The sequence below is a fragment of the Anabas testudineus genome, chromosome 24 (genome assembly GCF_900324465.2).
Source record: "Anabas testudineus chromosome 24, fAnaTes1.2, whole genome shotgun sequence".
In the NCBI taxonomy this organism is placed as follows: Eukaryota; Metazoa; Chordata; class Actinopteri; order Anabantiformes; family Anabantidae; genus Anabas; species Anabas testudineus.
Window position 1 is genome coordinate 12,877,453 of NC_046632.1, and position 22,440 is coordinate 12,899,892.

The following is a 22,440-nucleotide window of genomic DNA, read 5'->3' on the forward strand; positions in this document are numbered from 1 at the left end:
AAGACTATTACTTTTTCTTTGCTGTTGTCACTTGGATTTAAAGAGTATTAAGAAGAATTAAGAATTAAAGTCACAAAGTCAGTGTAAAGAGAATCCTTTATATGAAACTGTGTATTTGCCCATAGCTGTCGTTCCTGACAATAATGAAAAAAAGCTTCAACACATGATAAAACTTTTCACAACTAAGAGGATCAAAGTAAATGGAGTCAAAAGTTGAGTTCAAAAAGTGTGTTGATCCAAAACATTAATATTCACAAACATACATCTCCACACACACTCATAGACAGATTCCTTAAGAGGCCACAGATAACCTGTCTCTTCTACATATACAGTAGTACACACACACACACACACACACACACACACACAATCAAACACTGAATCATCTTCTCTTATTAAATGTCATCAACCAAACAACAATTAAAAAAAGACAATAACAATACTCCGTGACAACATTTTGGCAAGTGAAGCTTTAAAATCAATTCTTCTTGAGCAACAACACTGTTTCCTATTAAATTTGCATGCTGTGCGGTGTTTTTTCCCAGCTGCTGCAGCAGAATTTCGTAACCAATGATGTTTCCAGAGTGTCAGGGTGTTTCCTAAAATGGCCCTGCCCATAAAAGCATCAGTGGTATGAAACCTCTGTAGTAATAGTTTGTAATTGACAAGGTGATAGAGGAGTAATATCTCAGTAATAACAAAGTAACTGAATATGTTAGTAGTAACAGGATAGTATTTTGGTAATAATGATGTAACGGTGTCAGAAAAATCTATTTTTGCATCATAATTACTAAAGTATTATAATAACCAGGTATAAACTTGTGTTGTATTAAAGCAATGGAAGGCCAGAAACACATGGGTAATAATGGGAAAACCAAATACTAAGAGCAACAGTAATTTGGAAACACATGGTTTTAAGAGACAGAGCTGTAAAATAGGAAACTACCTCTTTTTACTTAATTTCATTATATCTGTAGCAACAGTTCCAGAGAAAAAGGCATCTTAAGCCAGAATGAGTTATAAATCACACCCTCTCCTTGTCAGCAGATCGTTACGATCATGTCACCCATACAGACATTACTGTCATATTAACCCTATTACTTTGCAGTTACGTTGTTTTTACCAAAATATTACCCACTATTACCCGATGATTACCGAGCTGTAAAGTGCTCCTGTCTTTACTGATGACATTAGTTCATCTTTTCCCTTTCATTTCTGACGCCCCTTCCCTAACTGAGGAAACGCTTTGGAGCCATTTGGCACATGCGATGGCGTTGTTGTAACCCCTGACTCAGTTACAGTATCTTTAAAAACACAATCAAAAACAAAAAGCATGATTTTCACAAACTGAATAATTATAAAATTGGTTTTGGAATCAGACATACTACAAAAACTAACAACAAAAATGGACGGAACTGGATTCATTTGGTCTGACAACAAAGAGCACCTGTTAAAGCCACTCAGAGTAGATCAACTGTGTGTCCATGTGGACAGAGGCCTGTTGTGCAGACCAGTATGGCTTCCTTTGGAAATTCAGAATTGATTTGAAAATGTCTCGGATATTACGAAGTCTGTAGGAACGTCTTGAGCTGCAGCGTCTCCTCCACTGATATTCTGTTGTGATAGAAGCTGAGTCCAGTCAGGAGTTCAATGTCTCGGACCCGAGCCGTGTGAAACTTCAGCCAGTCCTCCACCCATTTCAAGTCAGACCCATTCTGAAAGGTAAGAAGAGGAAAAAGGAAGAACATGTATTAATAGCTGATCTATTTAAAATGAGCTCTATTCAGTTATTTTTCCACTATGTGATTTGTCAGCAGGTTTCCACAGCAGCGTAGAAACGAGTAGGTGGGGAGTCAGCGCTATTACTCACAGCACAGGTCTCTGTGTAGTCGGGTCTGTGGGGCAGGATGAAGGACTTGGCCTTCAGTGGTCCCTTGCAGTTAACAGGGCTAAAGGTCGAGTTCCTACAGCTGGTCAGGATCACAAAGAAATGTGTCGGGATAGGAGCCTCATTCCTTGAGAGACAAGAGATCACGGGGGATCAACATTTCATTCATAAAACCTGAGCTTACAGAGAGGAATCACAACTCCAAAGTTCGTTTTAAAGCATCTTCACATAACGTTAAGTATTTTAATTTGAAAGTAAAGTGCTAATCTTATTCATTTTACTTTATTTGTTAAGATATTAACACTTAGCTAATCTGCTCTACAACAGATACAGGTCAAATGCACTACAACAGAGTATCTGACCTGCACAGCATTGTGCTCAGGTCAATGCTTAAGAAAATATTGATTCACACTGACAATAAAACTGTAGAGAGGCTGGTTCTAACTGGCTATATGTGGTTAAACTCATTCCTGTTAATCAAAACATTTGATGTGTTTGACTGTTGGTCTAAAAACTGAAAGCTTGACTTCATTAAAAGCCTGAAGTGAGTGTGCACAGCTCTATTTTCTCAGCAATCATTCATAAAGGAAAAGAACAACAGTTCGTGGGAAACTGAAACCTAGTAGGCCGTTTCATTAACAACCACAAGTTAAAGACTGATGCAGGCAACATCCCCTCTGTGTTCCTGAACTACGGATTTTTAAAAGCTTAATATAAACTTCCATCAAAAATAACTTCAAAGAAGGAAAATCAATTGACGACTATTTTAATAAGAGTCACAGTTTTTCTTTTTCATATAAACAAATGTTTAATATACGCCTTAATGAATAACAATAACCTCTGGTTGCAGCTCTAACTGACTGGACTGTGTGCTGCAGACTTACCCCGAGAGTGTTTTGAATGCATCAACATTTCCATCATAGTCTTCATCGAAAATCGGCCCACTCATCACATTGACTCCGTTCAGCTCTTGTGAATACTTCAAGAGCAGGACGTCGTGGATGTGGATCCAAACATCTGCGGTCACACAGAGTATGGTTAAAAACCTTTTAGTGCCCCAACAATGCATCACAACAAATGATTAGGTGCTCTGTGTTCTACGGAGAGGTTGCAGCCAAAGTCCCACTTAACAAACAGGCTCAGACACAGTGTGGGAAAATGAAGGTGCCAGCAGGGGGCAGCATGAGCTGCATGATATGTGGTCTTCCAAAGAACACAGGCTATAAAGTTTTGATGGGACTTCATACAAATGAGAAAGAGTTTCTGTTTATAGCGTGGGTGGCCCAAGTGGAAACACAATATGGACTGTGTTGTCTGAAACGCTCAACTCCTCGATTACCTAATCACCCAACACAAAAAGCAACAAAAGCACGGCTGTGCAGCTGTGTGGTCCACAGTCAAGAATCAACAAATAACGCCAACCCGACAACATACTTTCACATTTGACACAGGTGATTTTAATAAAGCTATGTTGTGGTGGTGTGAGTGCGGCAATTAAGCAAAAGAACAACCCTTAAGGTTGTAAACAAACACTGATCCAAGTCAAATTAGTGCATACGCCAGATTATTTATGGCCCAATACGCTGTGTTTTGAGCTTTTGAATCAGCTCAGATAACAAACTGAACCATCTTGAACATAATCTTTTAGTAAAAATAAAAATGTGGCGTCTACCATGAGATGACAGGAGGATTAAGTCTGGAGAGGTTCCTCAGACTAAACCTTTAACTGGGCTCTACAGTAAGACTTAACAAAATGAATGTAGAGTATACCCATATAATCACAGTAGTTAGATGTTTGGACTGTGGGTATATATATTGAAGAACCAATAGGCTGTGTTTAGAAGAAATCGGCTATAAAAAATATAATATTGAGAAGTAAAAATGGGAACAGGAAAGCCACAAGACTTTAACTAAACAGAGCATGACCTTGTGTGTGTCTAGTGATCCAACTCACTTTTTAGTTCATCTATTACCACAATTCCTATTTACAGTTTTGGATGCAGCTAAAAACACCAGCAACCAATAAATATTTGTAAAACTGACTCACCTTTAAAAGCAGGAAACATCGGTGCCATGTTGCTTGTGATTAAAGAGTCTGCCTCATGTCCGTTAAGACTCAGATCTACAAAATGACAGATGGATGGGGCAAAGGGGAATGGGTCTGTTACTTTGTTATAAGGCACAATATACATTAAATGTTCATTTTAATGTAATAAAGCCAGAGATTGTTTAACATAAAGTGTGAGAGAGGTCTGAGGCCTCCTGTCTCGCAGCTGTAGGACTCCTTCGACTGTGTTGCTTTCCTAAGGCACATGAGAATGTGGTGCTTCGTACACGTCAACCTGGAGTCAACACCCGGCTGGAGAAGGCACGCTCTGACCCCCTCCCCCACCGCCACACACTCACTAGCACACACTCACTGGGGGGGTGCAGAAGGCCGTAGGACAAAACAGGGTTGCTTCTGTAGCGAAGACACATCTGGCTGGCGGTTGGTGGGATGCGTACGTCAGCACGGACACACGCCTGCGACTCCGGGCTCAGGGGTTGGAGTCTGGCCTGAGAGAGAGAAGAAGTCAGTGTTGGACTATGTTGGAGTGGGACTGCAGGCCAGCACTCCAAAGTGTTGTGTAAGATCACTTGGTTTGGTTTGGCTTTGCCTGTGCATGTGGGTCAGCAAGGCCATTGGAAGGTTTCTGCTTGCAAAGCTCTCCAAAAATAATAATCTCTTCCCTGGTCCTCGAAGCCAATGGTAATTGGAATGAAATGTGCTACTTGGGAATTGTCAGTGACTTTAAGGGCTATGTCACTGGCTGCTAATAATAGGAAATATTTTTATGATATAAAAAGAGAAAGAACTGCAGGGTCCAACTGAGAGAAAAAGTGAAACTGAAACTGCGGAAAAGCTCATTTAAGCTCATTTTCTTTGGCGTCACTTCTGTATAACAGCTTTGCAAAAAGAAGAAACAAACATTTCATACATGTAATATCTGAAACAAGTGTAGATTCAGTACTTCTGTTTTTAGTGGATTTTTAATGAGCACCATTTCCCATAAACCTTTAACATTCACAAATGACTGAACAGCGGAGGCAGAAAATCTCTAGAAGCACGTTTTTTGAAGGAAGACCTATGAAAAGAATGCTGAATGAGAGACTGCACTAAGTTCCAGTTGTTGTAATAAACGAATAGTCAAACCTTGAATATTTACCCGGGTTTAAATATATACATTTCTATTTTCTCTATAATTACCACTAAATTACACAGCTCTTTCAAGGAAACTTCAGAGAAAAATATCTCAAACTTATTTGAAAATTACAGGCTGGCAAAAGAAAACATTTCCAAATTCCCTGCGACTGATTACAGACAGAAAAATGCAGCATCAAAAGCTTTGCATATTTCAAGCGTTGCATGTACAAGAATAGAAATGCGTCCAGCATGGCTTCAGTCTTTTATTGATTAATTGATTTCGAGTAGGCACTAGCTTGGAGCTGACTTTATATGGAGATGTTAACTAACAACCTGTGAAAATGAAGCTTTCTGTGGGTTGAGTATAATACTGTATGTTGTGCCGTGACAGAGATTAAAACAAATATTTCAAGCCAAAATGAATACAGAGAATACAGTACAAGTAGTATTTAGCTGTTCTGTGTTTGGATAAAGCTTGAATGAAAACATCTACATCCTCATTTGCTCCATCACTCAGACAGTAACAGTGTAAACTCTCCTGGGAACACATCACTCCGCCTGAGGTCATGATTTACACCAAATCTCCACCACATAATGAGAAAGACAAGAACTGTTTGAGCTAGCAAAAGGAGAGAAGATGAGTAACAGCTGTGTGGAGGGAGAGAGAGGATTCAGATGCTACAAAACTTCTTACACTCCGCCGCCAAAACTTAACCGCAGTGGAAATACAGCCGGGACAACTCAGCTGAAAAGGTTATGTTTAGACATAAAAGACGGCTCCAAACAGAGGACTCACCAGAGGCTGGATGGTGTACGACACCCAGAGGGGCATGAGGCGCTTTTTATTGTACCCGTTGACGTAGTCAGAGTGGTAAAGGAGGCAAAATGAGGCGTCTTGTTGGACAACTTGAGGAGTACCGAACGGACTGTGGAGACGCTGTAAGTTGGCTTTAGCACCTGAAGAGGGATAACATCAAAATGTCACCATAAGTTTGTTTATTCTTCCAAAAGCACAATAAATGCAAGAGAATAATAAAGAGAACTCACTGGAATTTATGGCCAAGAGGCGCACGTTCATATTGGTCTCCTGAAAATAAATGTACTTGTTGTTAGCATGCTGGTGGTAAATACACTTTGACAATTCACTGAAGTCTGTATGATCCAGCTTCTAGTGACCATAAATGTCTGCAGACTGGTCAAATAGTTATCAAACTTGAGGACCGAGGTGATGGACCAACCAAAATTACCAACTTAAACAACTGATCCATGACATCAGTGTTAAGAACGAATGCATAGCAACATCAAGCTGTTCGCACACACCATCGCCTGAGTTTGTGATGCACAGGTGCACTGCAGGTTGTCAGTGGGGGTGGGGCTGCTGGCCTCGCACGGGGTCTCATAAGAAAGCGCTGCAGGATAGCCAGGCCGATGAACGGGGCGATTCAGGAGGTGGTTCAGACTGCCGTGAGTCCCGTTGTTTGGAGCAGGGCGGACACCGAGGAGATCTGGACGAGGAAGACGGAAAAACAGAGGACAGACATTTCAGATAGACTTATGTATTTATAGGAACACTTATGGAAAAACACTACACATCCTTGCTCATTATCTTTGTTGGCAGTGCACCTGACGTTTGCCAAAGACACATCTTGACCCTCCACAATGCAGTACAGTAAACTTATGATATGATCTCACAAAGCGACTTACCACACATAAGGTTATATAGTTCAATGTTTTCAAAAGTGGGTACAACAGTGGTGCTTTTAAATCCGGGACCATAGCCAATGAAGATCGCCTGCAAATGTGAATTAGACATTAACATATTGACATTTATTTGTTCATTTATGTGGAGAGAGAACTGCAAAGCATCCAAACAACATAGTTCAACAGTTTGTGAACAGAAAACCTCCATGTGGAATGTAAATATTTGAAATGAACCAGTGCTATAAAATGCTCTTACATAACCTTTTATATTAGGACACTATTTCAAGCACACTTTGCTCTCTGTTATGTGGAAGCAGCAGGCTGAAAAGTGGTGACTTTTTTTTGTTTTTTTTATGAAGCAGGACAATGGACCCTCAACATCGATGTCACAGACCTGTTTTTAGAGAAGTCGGCATCTGTGTCAGCTAATTTGATCAAATTAGCTAATGTGCAGACACCGCGAGTGACGTACTGCGATGATTAACACGAAGGTGCTAGACAGAAACACATTTACAAATTTAAAAACTGAGCGGAGAGCCGAGAAATGTGGGCGTGCAGCAACTTCTCCCAACAAGTATAATTACTGGTGTGTTTGCGTTTGAGAGCACACACAGTATTTGTGTTTCTCGTGCACATATCCTCAGTAGACTTCCAACTACAAGACAAAATATCAATTATACCATATGTCTTTATGGAAAGTAATTAAGTAAAGAAGAAGAATTTATTGTAAGAACTGGATGAACTACTCTTGTGGTTTTCTCCAAGAGCTGCATTAGATTCTAATGTTTGTTTTATCATTGCGAAATTCTGGATAGTTTTCAGCTTAATGAAGCAACATGGACAATGACATCACTGGTGAGAGATAGGTCATTGGTGAGGACTAACAAATGTGAAATCTATAACCTTCTGTTGACAAGTAACCAGCGTCCATTGTTGGATTTTAGCTGATTGCTTTATTGGTAGCTAATGTGTAATTTACTAAAGCCTTCCAGGTAATTCATAAAGCTTTAGTAGGAACAGGTCTGTTTATTTTACAGCGGACTCTTTGAACCCCTTATCCAGAGAAAAGCTGCAGGACAAGACATGTTTATAAAAAGCGAATTAACCACCTGATATAACTTTCTCTACAAATTTATAAATACACTCCTAATAGCTTACTAGCATATGAGAAGCATGCACATTTATTAACCATTTAAGCCATTTAAGCACGGTCAGTTTATAAATGAGAAGCTGAGATGATGGCGATGTTTATCTCTTAACAGTGAGGTAGGAATTTGTCAGACACCTGTTGTATAGTGCACTTTGCTGCAGAGCAAATATTAAAATACCCAAATAGGATGTTGTAACATTGTTGTAATATTTTTCATCAATCACAAACACACACATTCTTCGTTTCTCTGACCTGCATGTTGGTGAAGAGGTTATCTGAGCCATGGAATCCGCCTTTGCAGTACTTAATTTCGTAGTTATTGCTGAGAAAATAAAATACAAATAGTTTATTTGAGGTGCGAAGACTGATAGGAATGAAGTCACTGAAACCAGAGGAGTTTTTTTTTTTTTCAATTTTTCACCCTGAAGCTAATTTAAAATTTTCTGTTGCAACCATAAAGCAGTTGCACAACTCCTCTCTCAGAGAACATGTTTTATTCATTATATATGGTTGCTAACACTAATTATTGGAAATGTTGCAACTTCTGTGTGGTTAAAGACATTTTTGTCTTTTTTTTTTATCCAAAAATCTGTTTTAATCTGTTTCTGTTGCACTTCCTGTAATCAGTCTTCTCTTATTTTGCATTTCCCAAAACATTACTTGCAACTTTTTTAATTTTTAACTTGCTTCCTTTACACTCTGTTGTAGTTTGGGGAGAAGACAAACACGAATGTACGTTCTGTCTCTGTCTTCACTCGTTATCTAGTAATGTATTCAGTATTACCTGTTATTACCAGTAGGAATGCATGTAAAACTACAAACGTTCAGTGTTTGTGACTTACAGTGCTGCCTGCCAGCCTAATTTCATATAGAGGTGTCCCCTCTCTATGCGTACGTTGTTTGCAAAGTGCATCCTCTTGGGCAGGTTTTCTTTGAGGTATGGCCTCATTGGCTGATCAGGGGTCCTGCACTTCAGAACAGAGACACACATGAGAAGAATCAGCACTCAGTGGAGTGGAAATGTGCTTGTTTGACGTGAAGCTAAGCAAGCAGATAATTTTTATTCTTCTTGTCAATACAAGAGTCACGTTTGGAATACTTTGCATACCGACAAGTTCTTCACGAGGCCTTCGTAGTCGACTGGGGAAAGAAACACAAGACGCAGGGCAAGGTCACAAAAACTGGCTTCAAATATTTGAAGATTTGCAGATTTGCTGCAATGCTGGGAAGGAAGGCAAACACGAGTTATCAACAAGAACTTACAAGAAAAGTAATCCTCTGGGAGGCGAGTGGGCCTTATGCGGGCAGCAGGACCTTGAATGACACTAAAGCTATGTGTGTCGTCCTGGTAGGTTGATACATATGCTGCCTTTTCGCACGAAGCCTCCTCCATGCCTGAGGAAGGAAACATTCATTTATTACATTGTAAAGACTTTGGACAAAGGTGGAGTGAATTTTTATAGAACTTTTTCCTTTTTAAATCCATGACTTTGTGCGAATAATTTTGCCCGATACTCATGTTGTTTAAGTTCTTCTCCCGCAGGGTTACGAAGGTTTATCTGATCAGAAGTGGGCCTCCCTTTTGACACTTTGTCAGCTGTTAAAATTTATAGCACATGCAGGGTGTGACTTGTACATTTGTACTTACAGTATAGCGTGTGTCAACTAAATGTTGGGTGTGACGTGAACCCTGGTGAGTCCTCCTTTCATGATGATGACTAGCTGCCAACAAATTTCAATGTCAAAGTGATCATCTTGTCGGGGAGGCACAATGACATCTGGGTCCTTCCCATTTAGTCTTGTGTAATGATCTTTAATTACAAGACTGAACATAAGGTCTCCAAATGTTCAGGGCAGCTTCTCATCATAAAAATATTCTCCTAACGTGCTGCTGAGAACTGTTTTTACCGAGTGTACAGAGATTACAGAGATATCGTGTCTTTTCTGCCACAGGTTGGTAGTTTTCCTGCAACAGGTGCTGTGACTCAACCAAGTCAAACATTGGAAGCTGACACAAGTTTCCATCAGTGGTATATGTGCTTCAAAATGATGCTTTGTCCAACTATTGCAAAACCACAGATATTATCAGACTTCTATTGTTGATTATTTTGCTCATATGTGTGCAGACATCTCACCGTGGTCTGATACAACTATCAAGTTAACACAGTGTTGCAGGTTTCTCTCTGCCAGGCCATATAAGAGCTTGCCCAGAATCGTGTCCACATTCTTCAAAGCTGAAACAACCTGAAGGTACAAAAACAGTTAAAGTTTTAACAGGCTTAACATGTGACTGCAAAACAATGTTCACCAAAAGCCAAATTAAAGAACAAGCTGCATCAGAAAATAAATAACTGGCTAATATAATGAACTACAGTGGCAAGAAAAACTTTGTGAACCTTTTGGATTTTCATGGTTTTCTGTATTAATTTGTCATAAAATGTGCTCTGATCTTCATCTAAGCCACAACAATAGAAAAACACAGTCTGGTTAAGATAATAGTACACAAACATTATATGTTTTCATGTTTTTATATTTTCACATGGCTTTGTTGTCAGTGCTCATGAACTTGACTTTTTTAAATGGAGGTTATGAGCAACCAGCTAATAGTTGTGTGATGTTAAGTGAGTGACTGACCTGTGAGCTTTCTGGCCCATAATAATGTCCTGATGAGTCTGGTTCATCCAGGTACAAAGTGTAAAAATCAGGTCTAAAATCATAAACGCCACAGTTGAGTGTGATGCTCACAGTTTTTAAAGTTCTTTGTAATGAGGATAAAAAAGATGCAATACCTTTGTCCCTCAGGTAAACTGAGCCATTCAAGCAGAGTCGACACTCGTTTCTCAAATGGAATAGACCTGTGCACAAAAAAGGGCAACGTGTCATTTAGAAACACATCAGTAATGCCCTAAGTGTACGTTATTCTATAGAAATGCATGTGTTTAAAAGCATGGAACATGAAGGCATCACTCTTACTTGTCATACATCTTGTAGTAATTTGGAAGGGTGCCATTGATGGCTACATCTGAACCCGGCCAGAAAAAGGTTCCTGTTTTCAAATTTTGACGCATGGCAGTGATCCAGACCTGAGGACCAGAGGAGAGAGGAAAGAAAGGAAGAGAGAGGTAGAAATGGGAATTGAAGGAAGGAAGGAAGCAAAACAAAGAGTAAAGGACATCACGGAGGTAGAGGGTCATCTAAGTGTATGATTAATGCAAACTCACTGGGCTGTAACAGACTCATAACTAACTCATTCACCACAGCAGCAGCCTTTAATCCATTAGGATAAAAGCCCAATCCCTCACATATCAGTCTGCTCTTATGAAAAATGTTCATGCAACTAAATCAATACCTATTAGACTGATCAGCAGGTAGATGTGTTTTATTTATGCAGGTGTATTTTAACTGATGCACTTAGTTGCATTGGACCATATGTCATTATGGAAGTGTGCATTCATGCAGAATAAATCACTCAGCGGGGGGGGGGGCATCAATTTCTTATTCCCCTGGAAAGTCATATGGACTGCAGCATGGTGCGTTTTCGAGAGGAGCTGCCTGTCACACAATTGAGGGATGAGATTTAAGAGGCCTGTCATTTAGATGGAAACCACGAAGCATCTAAACAAGCACAACTCGCAGCCCTCACAAGCTGTCATTCAGCACAAACAGAATCCATAATTACATCAAGAGGCTCATTAAAGAGGGAGCCGAGCCTCAGCAATCAGACTCCCTCACTGTCAAAAACAAAGTCTCTCGTGCCGTTCATAGACAGCTAATTACACTACAATTTGAGTGCAGTGCTTCCTGTTTCTTACACAACATGTGTCTCCTCTTGATTCATGTCTGGTTCTCCACAAATCAGGATGTGTGAAATTTCACAACTTACTTAGTAAGTTACAGTTTGACCCAGAAATCTTATATATGTGAAGAAATATGCTAGGAAAGCATTTTTCTAAACTGTCGTGCTGTGAGACAGTTTGCTTAGGTTTAACATTAGCTAATAATAAATATTCCACCAACAGTCCATATTCACACAACATCATAGCAAGAACAAGATCACTTACTGGCTCTCCTTGATACCATTTTGGGTTTAGCTTTTCATTAGTTTTCAAACTGAAGAAAGCATTTCGGGTCACATCGTACATCTTGTTGTCCACGATCCCGTGAGACTCTGGATAAAGACCCTGGAGGAATCAGAGTTCAAATAAACAGTAAAGGTGAACTGCTTTGTTACTGCGGCTGCAGGGATTTCCAGTGATTACCTCCTCTCTACAATCTTCCAAACCTAAATATTACTGGTAACCACATCTGTTCATTTTAATTGCAGGGTCCCTTTCCAACCATAAGAGGCGAACTCTACTCTGCAGGCCCGGCAGTTGTGCTGCAGCTCTTCTTCAAAAGCACATGCAAGTCATTAGGCCTCAAAAGTATATTCCTGCACAAAGTGAAACTGGCTTTACAATCGCATGAAGAGCCTCCATAGTGTATGTAGAAGTTCATTGTTGAACTGTAAATATTTCCTCTCTGAATTTCCCAAATTTTGTCACTCAAGATAAACGTTAGAGGGAAGTGAAGTGAAAATCTATTGTAAGTTGAACTGAAGTTAAACCGTAGCCCAAAATCTTTACATTTAGCTTTTTGTTTAATCCCCTCCTCATCATAATCATTCCATCGAAGAGGCCTGAGCCACAAGTACCGAACCACTGAACAAAACTGGTTTCCTAAACCTTAAAGGAGCTACACCTCAACTAGCTGCAACAGTAAAATGCTTCTTAAACATCGTTCCTTCAAGAAATATCTCTGTACTTTTAGCTATATGCAGGATTTTGACTGGATATATTGTATTTTATATTTTATTCAACAAAGAATTCTCATAAGCTGTTTTGGAAACCTACACTGATCAGCTGGATGTTTGGCGTCTAACTTCAATCCCAGAATAAAAAGTTATCTTAAAGTTGAGCAATTGGACAAAAAGAACGCCAGTTGCTACAATGGTCATTAGGCCTACTCAACTTCCAAAGAAGTTCAGTCACAGCAACATTGCCCTACAGTAACCCAACTTCCTGACACTTTCTCCTGGATGACTGATAATCTTAGCAATACAAACTAATTATTATTGCAAATTCTCAAGTGCTGCTACACTGATCAGCCACAACATTAAATCTATTTGGCCCCAGTGAAGAGTAAAACCAGAAGCGACTGGACGGTGTACACTCATTCAGGATGAATGCATGTAAAGGGAAAGAACCTGTTGCTGCACAACCGAAACTCGAACAGGGTGTCTCAGAATGGTAGGAGCATGTCCAAGGTTCATAACAGCTGAAGTCACTCTTTCAAACGTAGCTTTAGAGTAGCTAGTGTATATTCATCCAGCTTAGTAACAGAAAGAAACAATGTTGAAGGCATTTGTTTTGTGCTTCTTTTAAATGTAAAACATCACAACGGAATTCAATTCATAATTGCTCAATCTTGATTTGGGCATTTCAAAATCACTTAACCTATAGAGACAACATTTTGTAATTCTACAGCGCAGGAGACCCCTAACCCTCACACTATTGTATCTCAGTGCTAAATTATGTTCTTTTTCACAATATGATTACTTTAAAACCACGTACTGTATCTTTACATTGTTCTTTACATTTGATTGCATAGCTTGATATAGAGCTTTTCTTCACTGTCAAAACAAGTCACCCTATCTAGCCATTTGGATCCAATAAATCAACATTTGGCTCTATAAAACAGACCAGAAAAGACTTACGGTAACAATAGCGTAGTGGTTTGGAAATGTCTTTGTGGGATAAGCAGGCCTCATGTGTGGTGTTGTTGTTCCGACACGTCCTGCAACACATTAATGTTTACTCATACCAGGATGCTGAGTAAACCTTGAAGAGCAGTGAAGCCCAAAAATGTTGGTGACTTACGCAACTTGTTGATGACAGGAAGATGACTGCCATGATCTTTCAGATACTCTGCTCTAAATCCATCCAAAGACACCAGGATGAGAGGCGGCTTGGAGAAACTGGAGGGGAAGACAGAGGGAAAAGATGATTCCTAAATAGGCCACTGAGGTGGGTTTGTAAATGAAGACTGAATTAATTACTCAGCAGGAGACATGGCTATCTTTGGCACCAGTAGTTGCCATTTTAATACAGCTGGTTTGTGTAGAAGGAAAACAAAGCAGCTCTTTGACTCAGACGACAGGAGGAAAAATAAAGTGAAAACGTAAACCAGACAAACACATAGAGGAGGAGAGGAGGAGCAGAAATGTGACCTGCTGAGAGACTCAGGGAGGCTCGGTTAGTATCAGCAGATTTCTTTGTTCACAATAATCTCCTCTTTCAGTGGGAGGATTATAGTCAATACATAGCTACAGGTTGAATATCATACATTCATCATTATACGTTCATCCTTGACCCCAGGTCAGAAATTGTGCATAATCTGAAGAAATTCCCCTTTAACATATTCCAGACATATCAGTTCACAAGGATTGAATGAAAGTAGGCTCACTATATCCCCGACCTTTAACCTCTAATCAGTCCATTTACTTGTCCATTAACCTTTCAATTACAGTTGAAATAACACTTAGATCCTTGGGAAATAATCAGATGACAGAACTTGTAAATAGAGAAAGAAATTAGCATCGGTCAGCATTTTCCAAAACAGCTTATTTTTTTTATATGAGAAGACAAAAAACACACATTAAAGGAGTCACAACTTCTCTTTTCCAGAGTCTGATGAGTCTGTCTGGGGTCACTCCCTTCACCAAAGTAGAAACACACACATGACCACACAAACCCACACACCAACACATGCCTGATTACTTAGAGTCATTGGCCCAGTTTCCATAGAAACTTTTCCCATTAAACCAACAAAACAAGAGTCATGAGTTTGGGTTGTTTACACACTACTTATACAAGACTAAAACTAATAGACCCAACTGTCTGCCTGATTGTGATAAAAATGTTTATTTTTCCATTTAGCCCCAGTTTAATTTCTGCAACACTGGTCTCAAACCAGAAGGAATGTGAGCGATACAGCTCATTAGCTTCATTCTCCACACTAAACACGCCTGAAGATATCACACGAGTGTAGGGGAGAAAGTGATGTAATCAAAACTTAGCTAAACTGAGGTTTGAGATATTAGTTTCTTTTAGAAGTTTTCACATTACAACAGTCAAACAGAAGAGCTGTATTACCCAAGTGGACAATGTAGCTGATTGTTTTCATTGTACTGCTCCAGCCAGAGGTCCCCTTCCCCTGGAAAAGAGGAGTGACATCAGTAGGAGAAAAAAAAGTACATTTACAGTCGCATGCATAATATACAATATGTTTCTCAGTGCTACTGTGACTATAAAACACAATACTGTTAACAGAGACCAAATCATTTAACAAGGAAAACAACCAGTCTCATTTTGGACAATGAAATGTGTTAAAACAGTTTAATGTGATTTTTAAAGCAGCTATATTTATCAAATGCAAAGGCAAAATGAAATTGTGTTTGTATGCTTCTGCCAACCAGTCAAACTGTAGTTTACATACACGTCGGCCCAGACTGATATTCTGATCAGTTCATCTGTAAGTCCATGTGGACGTTTGTACCAGATGTCATGAACTTCCTTCCAGTCAAAGCTGACTGAATTACCTTATTGAAAATGAGACAGCTGTGAGGTCACAGTGACCCTGACCTAATGTAATCAGCTCATCCTTAGCTTCAAACTAATGTTTGTGCCAATGAAGAAAGAAATTCCTTCAAGGCTTTCCTGTGATACTGCATTCCCAAAAATAGGACGGATGGACGGACAATCTTACAGTGCCGAAAACAAAGATTTATCACCGGCTCCCCTTGGTTTAAGTTTCCCACTGTTCAGCTACAGCCTGTTGTGTCATATTCAGTGAAAAAGCTCTGTAGTGCAGAAGAACATACACCAGGTAGACACAACACAGCTTCTAATATAGTTTGGAAAAAAGCAACCTTATGTACTGTTTAAGAGTTTCATGTGGGAGTAGTTGGGTAAGATTTAACAGTGAGCGTGCAGAAACAATCCCGCAGCTGTCAGCATGTTTTCATTCTAACTCTGCCAAATTGTATTTGGTGCATGAAAATACATGACCTCACCTTTTTCCAAATGGTAAGAAAGACAGAGGGCAGAAACAGAAATAGAGAAATCTCTCATTAAACAAGTTTCAAAGCTGCGCAAATTCTCAGTAAAGCTACTTTGGTCATGTACATAATAATGAGCTGACTTAAGACAAAAAGACACTGAAGGTTTCCTGTGTTTCCTGGCCAGTAAAATTTCCACTGTTTCTTGGAACAAGAAAAGAGCGCAGCTCTGTAAAGCACAAGGACGCGTTACATAAAGGCACAAATGGGTAACAGCAGAGAAAGACAAAAGACAAAAACAACAAAAAATACTTGGCTATCCTGTTATTATGCCAGATTTAGTTCTGGACGTATGCTCACACAAAACAGACACTGTCTCAACTTTATGCTCACGTAGACGGAGAAAACAAAAAGTATTTTTAAAGAAGAAGTGTGACGAATGAACTGGTGATCAGTTTATGTTTATTTTAAGGCCATATGTGCACTTGAAACAAGAGACATCACCCTCCCACACTCACTTAACAATATTTCAATTGTCTGGAACCTTCACCGAAATATTTCAATTGCTATAAATAAAGTGAAATTTTGGGAAACCAAGACAGTAAAGTGAAAAACTAACGTTCAGAGGTGATAAATACGATAATACAGATACAATATACTGTGTTCTCTATAGTTTTCCCATTTAAATATTTAGAACAAATTGTGCTCCAGGACTTTCCCACGGACAAGGTGACTCCAAGCAGGAAGTTTTGGGCCACCTCGTTCACCTCTCGAGCAACTGCCTTCCCAACACGTCTTTCAAATCTGCTGCTGACTGGACACATGACAAAGAGAGTCTTAACATGTTGGTGAGAAAGCCCCTCCTCGCTGCCTCTTGAGGCCAGCATTGTGGTTTGGGCCGAACACGGGGATGCTCTGTCTCAGGAGACAAGTTGCTGTGGTCTGTTATCCGTAGGAAAACCCCGCACTCAGCTTTTAACACCGCACACTGGTGAAATTGAGTCATGTGCTATATTTACGTCTTTTGATCTGTTTCCAACGTCCTTAGCAAGAAAGTGGCCTCATAAAAGATGTAGAAGTCCCAACAAAGCTGCATGTATGCGAATGACCCTAAAGATAGTCTGTTCGAGTGAAAACTTGAGGGCTATTCGTTCCATATGGCTTTAATGTGAGCTGGTTAGGCCAGTTAAAGGAAAATGCCACAGTAGAAAAGTGCCCCGCCCAGCCTGGGGGCAGCTACCCACAGCCACCGCCACTGCCCCTGAAATGGAAGAGGGGTGTTTTGGCACAGCGGTTTGCAACAAAGAGCTTACTGACGCCACTGCCCATGTCTAACCCGAGGGAATCTATAGCTGCACAAAACATACCAACCACTGGTGAACATTCCTGTCCGGCTGACTGTCATGTGTATTTATGACATGGTTTGCGACGGTGGGCTAAAAAAGATGTGTAGAATCCACCCTGACTGAAACATATCCTGTTGACAAATCCCATGCAGGGTGTTTGTAAGGGCTACTTGTTAACATGACTCTTTCTATCCTCTATATAGTCAAAGTGTACAGTTTCTGAGGGATCTGCAGTGAGACGTTAGCAGGCTCTACATTACTGTGGGTATTTCTAGGAGCCAGCAGGTGGTTAGTCTCACAGCGGTGCGATGATAGGTTTGTTTGTTCCTCTTATCACTGACAACTTGAGGACTAAATTGTTATCACTGTTGTCAGCAGTATACTGACAAGTGATAACCATGCTTCAAAGGAAAAACATTAAGGAAGCATGGCTCATGTTGATAGATATGTGAATAACTGTGCAGTGTTTCATTTTGACAACTGTAGTTTTTCAAGAGCAAAGTTGTTTACTGGGAACACTGTGTCAAAACTTGTTTCCCCTTTTCATTTTTCACGTACCATAACTACAGAGACTTTGTGACGTAAAGCCCCTTTTTGGACATTTGTTTATGTGACTGTCTTTAAAGTTACACTGATAATATTTGTTCTTTTCCTGTTGAGAAATGAGACAGTCCCAGTGAACATTAGTGCAGTTTGTTGGTTTTAACTCATAAATTCCAGTGACGAGAGTGGTTTTGTAAAAGAGATGTTTGCCATAGTATAATATTTTATGTACAGTTCCCTGTGCCGATGAGTCGACCTGTGTGCAACAGCACACGCAGACAGTCCTGCCGATGGTGCCAGGCTACATCACATATGTCACCAACACATGCATGAAAGAAGAATGTAAACAATTTACTGCACAGCGGGTATGTAGGTTAAGTAATGTAGCTCACCTCTCCCGCCACTGCTCGATCTCAGAGATAACACCACAGCCAGGATGATCACCAGTAAACACAGCAGCAGAACCTAAAAATCCAAAGAACAATGTTCAGGATGTTTATTAAAGTGACAGAAGTGCATAAATCACATATAGCTTTAAAAAAAAAAACACGATGGAAGATGTTTAGATGATATTCTTGGCTCTGGTGAGTAGAAGGTAAAACACAAAGAGAGATGAGAAACTCCACAAGCCACAAAGTCAAACACTCAATAACAACAGTGTTCAAGGCATGACACCCATTTAGAAACCAAACTTAGTCAAAACTGGAACAAAAAAAAATAATAATGACATTGGCTTCGTCTGCTGGCACTCCAGACACAGTCTGGTGTCAGTCACATACCTTTGAGACCATAATATAAACACACTGTAACAGACTTCTGGCTCTGTGAGAGGAGCCGTAAATTAGGACATTCTGCAGAACCAAAAATACATTTTCAACTAATGCAACAGAGAGTGTAATATAACCACCACACGCAGCAATGTTGACACTAGGGATGGCAAAGCTGACCGCCGGATAGATTTCTGTAACATATACTGTACAGATTGTTAGAGACTGGATCCCTTAAACAACCCCAGACTAGTTTTTTTGTATGTTTTGTGTTTGTTTTTCATCATTCTCTGTCTGTTTGTGGTCATTTTGCATCTCTTCTGGATATATTTGGTCCTTGTTCATAATTTTTCTGTTGTTTAGCATCTTTTTAATTGTTGTTCTTTAACTTTGAGATTCTTTTTGTGTTTTTGTGTCTTTCAAGCAAGAGATCACTTTGACATAGAGGCCCTGACCTCTTGAGTCCTTTGGCCTGTGCGTGGTAAGCCTGTTCTGAAATCCATCCATGCACCCAAAGCGGAGGAGTCTCAATGACTGTGGTGAACACCTGTCTCTACAGTTTCTCTAAAACCCAAGGGAGCACTGACAGCTACTGGACGGGCTGTCGTGAATTCATGAGACTTACCATCTTCGTTCAAGATGGGATCATACTGTTACGTGACGGTTGTTGAGCAAACAGGGACTGACCGTAATCATTTCAACAATCCCTCGCACACAATCTCCAACTGTCCAAATGCTGCTCTTGGCCCTGTGTACTTGAAAAGTCAAAGCAGGGACAAGGTCTAGCTGTTTCTCTATCTGCTGCTTGAATCAGAGATGGCTGCTCACTGGCGTCAAGCAATTTGTAATTAGAGGGGCGTGTCAAAGCAATCTGAATCAGTACAATTAGAGATGGAGGGTGTTCAGCAGTCATTTCATTCATGCTTATTTTAAAGGAACTGGTACACCCAAAACAGGCCTGTAGTGGTTATCATGGGTGTTAATTATCATGGCGTTTGAGACTAGGTTTGAAACCACAGTTTAAAGTGTGTTGCCAGTTGGTTAAGTCAGTGGATTTGTTAACTCCTTAGCTTGTGACCTCTTGATGGTTTATTAGAGATACCTACAGGATGATTTGTGCCGAAATATACCTCTAATTTTCATGTGCCTCCATAAGACGGAACCATATTTTTAGCTTATTGTGCCTAAAAAACTGCCAACGGGTACATGACTCAACACTACATCAGATGCTTTCGTGCAGTAGTCAGTCCCAACCATTAACTGTTTCATGCTAGAAAGCCCTCACGTGCAGTTGAGAACAGGACGGTGGGAACGATCCACCACAAGTAATCCATTTAGTGTGATTCACATATACCAGCCTTGGAATTCCTAGACAATATGCTGCACTTATTTTCGCCCGCTATAGGTGAAGGGAGAGAGAGACTTGGCTCCTTGGAGGAGCTTTTAGACGTGGTCCTTGTGGGTTGTGAAAGTAAACAGTCTGTCTGGTGGAAACCTACTTGTCTGACACTCTCACACAAACACGGCGGTCTACACAGTAAAGATCTGATTAGACTGAAGCATATAAAGTTCTCGCAAAGTGACTATTAATCTGAAAAACTAATGAGTAAGCTGTATGCTGTTAGGCAAAAAAATAGTCATGTGTTTTCTCGTCACTTCTCTTCCCACAGTGTTGTAATCTCCATTTTTCGAGACATTAAATAATAAGAGCATGTGTTCTCTAGACACATGTGTATCTAATCAGTGCCAGGAAAATTGTTTCCTGTGGCTTTAGTTGTTTTTTTCTAGTAAATAGTTTTAACAATGTGTTCAATCTGAAATGATTTTCCTTTCTGTGCAGTTTGTATTTCAGTGTTGTGTTCAATGAGGCAACAATTTCTATTTTATTGTTAAAAATCATCACGTTTCCTCTGATACGGGCCTGACCACAGCTATATACAAGAAGAATTCAAAACACATAACTACATTTTTCTTTGCAACTCTTTCAATTATGGTTTTAGTCTTCATGTAAACACTGAAATGTATTCCAGATTTAGCCTCCATGCAGAATATGTGGTTAGTCTCAGTGCCCTGTGAATAATAAATGGTGCTGTTGTTCCAAAGGTTTTGTTTTTTTACCTTTGAATACCACAGCATTGTGCAGAGATATAGATAAATTGCTGTTGGCTGTTCAAAACACATTATCTGAGCGTCACCTGATAATCTAGCATTGTTTTCACAGAGATTTTATGGGCTGGAAAGCTAATAGGAAGGTTAATGTTTAAAGTAACTCTTAATGTCTCCCCCCAACTGTTCCTCCAACACGGCTGCTTCAAACTTTGTGACTGCACTACACTGTGGACTTGAACTTCTATTCCTGCCTTGCGGCTCATCCCCACCGGCAGAGACACTTTCTGGCCTCTGACTTTTCACACTAGTGTGAAAACATCTAGTTTCCACATTCAGACTGGCAGTCTCAGCTGTGTGACAGCTGAATGACACTGAGAGCAAACAGTAAAAATTCAGATTAATGACACATCATAAAGCCTCATACAATGAACTGAATGATTATATTGATTACTCAGTACGTGAACTGTCACTATCAATACTTCCCAGAGCAATAGGTGACATATTGAAATCTTTTATTCAGTTGACAAAAAGCCCAAACCTCAGAGATGTAACCATATCTGTCGAAATAGGAAACCCTGTCAACTTACAATGTATAATTTGTGCAACAAGACCCAGTGTCCTTCGGGTTAAATGTGCCAAACTGGCACTTTGACTCTTAAATCAGTTGTAAAGTTGCACTGAAACAATGTAAAAGTCAGCAAAGTGGCCACATGTCTCCAGTTTAAAGAGACAGGTAAGCTTTAGTGCAACTGAACGTACCCCTGCAATGATTTTCCATCGGTTGCTCCACTTCTTCCCCGAGGCTGTGTTTCTCCTTTGACTCTCCATTTCTTGTGTCCCAAATAAAGTCGCAGCCTGTTCAGCAGACTCTCCTTTTGTTGCTTCCATCCTGGTCGACGTGAAAAAAAAAAGAAAAAAGTCCTGCCAGTGATTTATTTCCTAGGAGGAACTGAGTGGCCACAGAGCTTCCCTAGAATAAAATGAGGAATAAATGCAGCGACCCTCTGCTGGACTGTAGCACCGCCTCGTTTCTCGACGTCTCTGAAGTTTAAAAGCTGCTGCATGAATGATCTGACAGAGCAGGAGGGAGGATGAAGGTAGCAGAGCCCGACAGCCTGTCAACTCATCTCAGGTGTCACTTTTCTCTCTATCGGATCGCCAGGAAGTCAGAGACTTCAGAAATAAATATCACAGAGAGCACGCTCACAATAAAGCACCTTTCGGATATTTAGGTTTAGACATAACTCAAGCTGATCAGGTTCAAATCATCAGCTGCAAGGCAAGAACAAAGTAACTGAGGAACTTTTAAAGAAAATTATTACTGCGAGGACACTGGCTGCTGGCGCCATCTTGTGGCCAGATTGTAGTAGTGCGGGAACTCAGCTTGAATGAATAGTTTCCGCTGCTTTGAATGATTAGTATTAAGTATTAGTAAAATAATAAATTAGAAATGTAAGAAATATAACAGTATAAAACTAAATTATCAAGTATTTCACTGTCTGCTATAAATTTTGAAAATGTGGACCATGAACTTTATTGTTCTAGCTGAACTAGTCTTATTAAACATTATTATTATAACTAGGTACTTTTATTATTGTACATAGAAATGATTTAGGATTTTTAACACTGGGAACAGTTATTTAGAGCAAACCCC

General features: G+C 39.9%; 1 protein-coding gene across 1 annotated transcript; it reads right to left on the minus strand.

Moving 5' to 3' along the window:
• Positions 1 to 78: 78 nt before the first annotated feature.
• On the minus strand, positions 79 to 21,888 carry enpp1 (ectonucleotide pyrophosphatase/phosphodiesterase 1). The gene is made up of 23 exons (XM_026340947.1): positions 21,546 to 21,888; positions 18,303 to 18,375; positions 15,117 to 15,177; positions 13,842 to 13,939; positions 13,679 to 13,758; positions 11,985 to 12,104; positions 10,897 to 11,006; positions 10,713 to 10,778; positions 10,558 to 10,630; positions 10,059 to 10,167; positions 9,187 to 9,318; positions 9,032 to 9,063; positions 8,766 to 8,893; positions 8,176 to 8,245; positions 6,777 to 6,864; positions 6,393 to 6,577; positions 6,120 to 6,159; positions 5,869 to 6,029; positions 4,309 to 4,444; positions 3,936 to 4,010; positions 2,773 to 2,905; positions 1,871 to 2,015; positions 79 to 1,715 (listed from the first exon to the last, which is right to left on the minus strand). The coding sequence occupies exons 1-23, from the start codon at positions 21,672 to 21,674 to the stop codon at positions 1,563 to 1,565; spliced, it is 2,397 nt and encodes a 798-aa protein (XP_026196732.1). The 5' UTR covers positions 21,675 to 21,888; the 3' UTR covers positions 79 to 1,562.
• Positions 21,889 to 22,440: the final 552 nt, after the last annotated feature.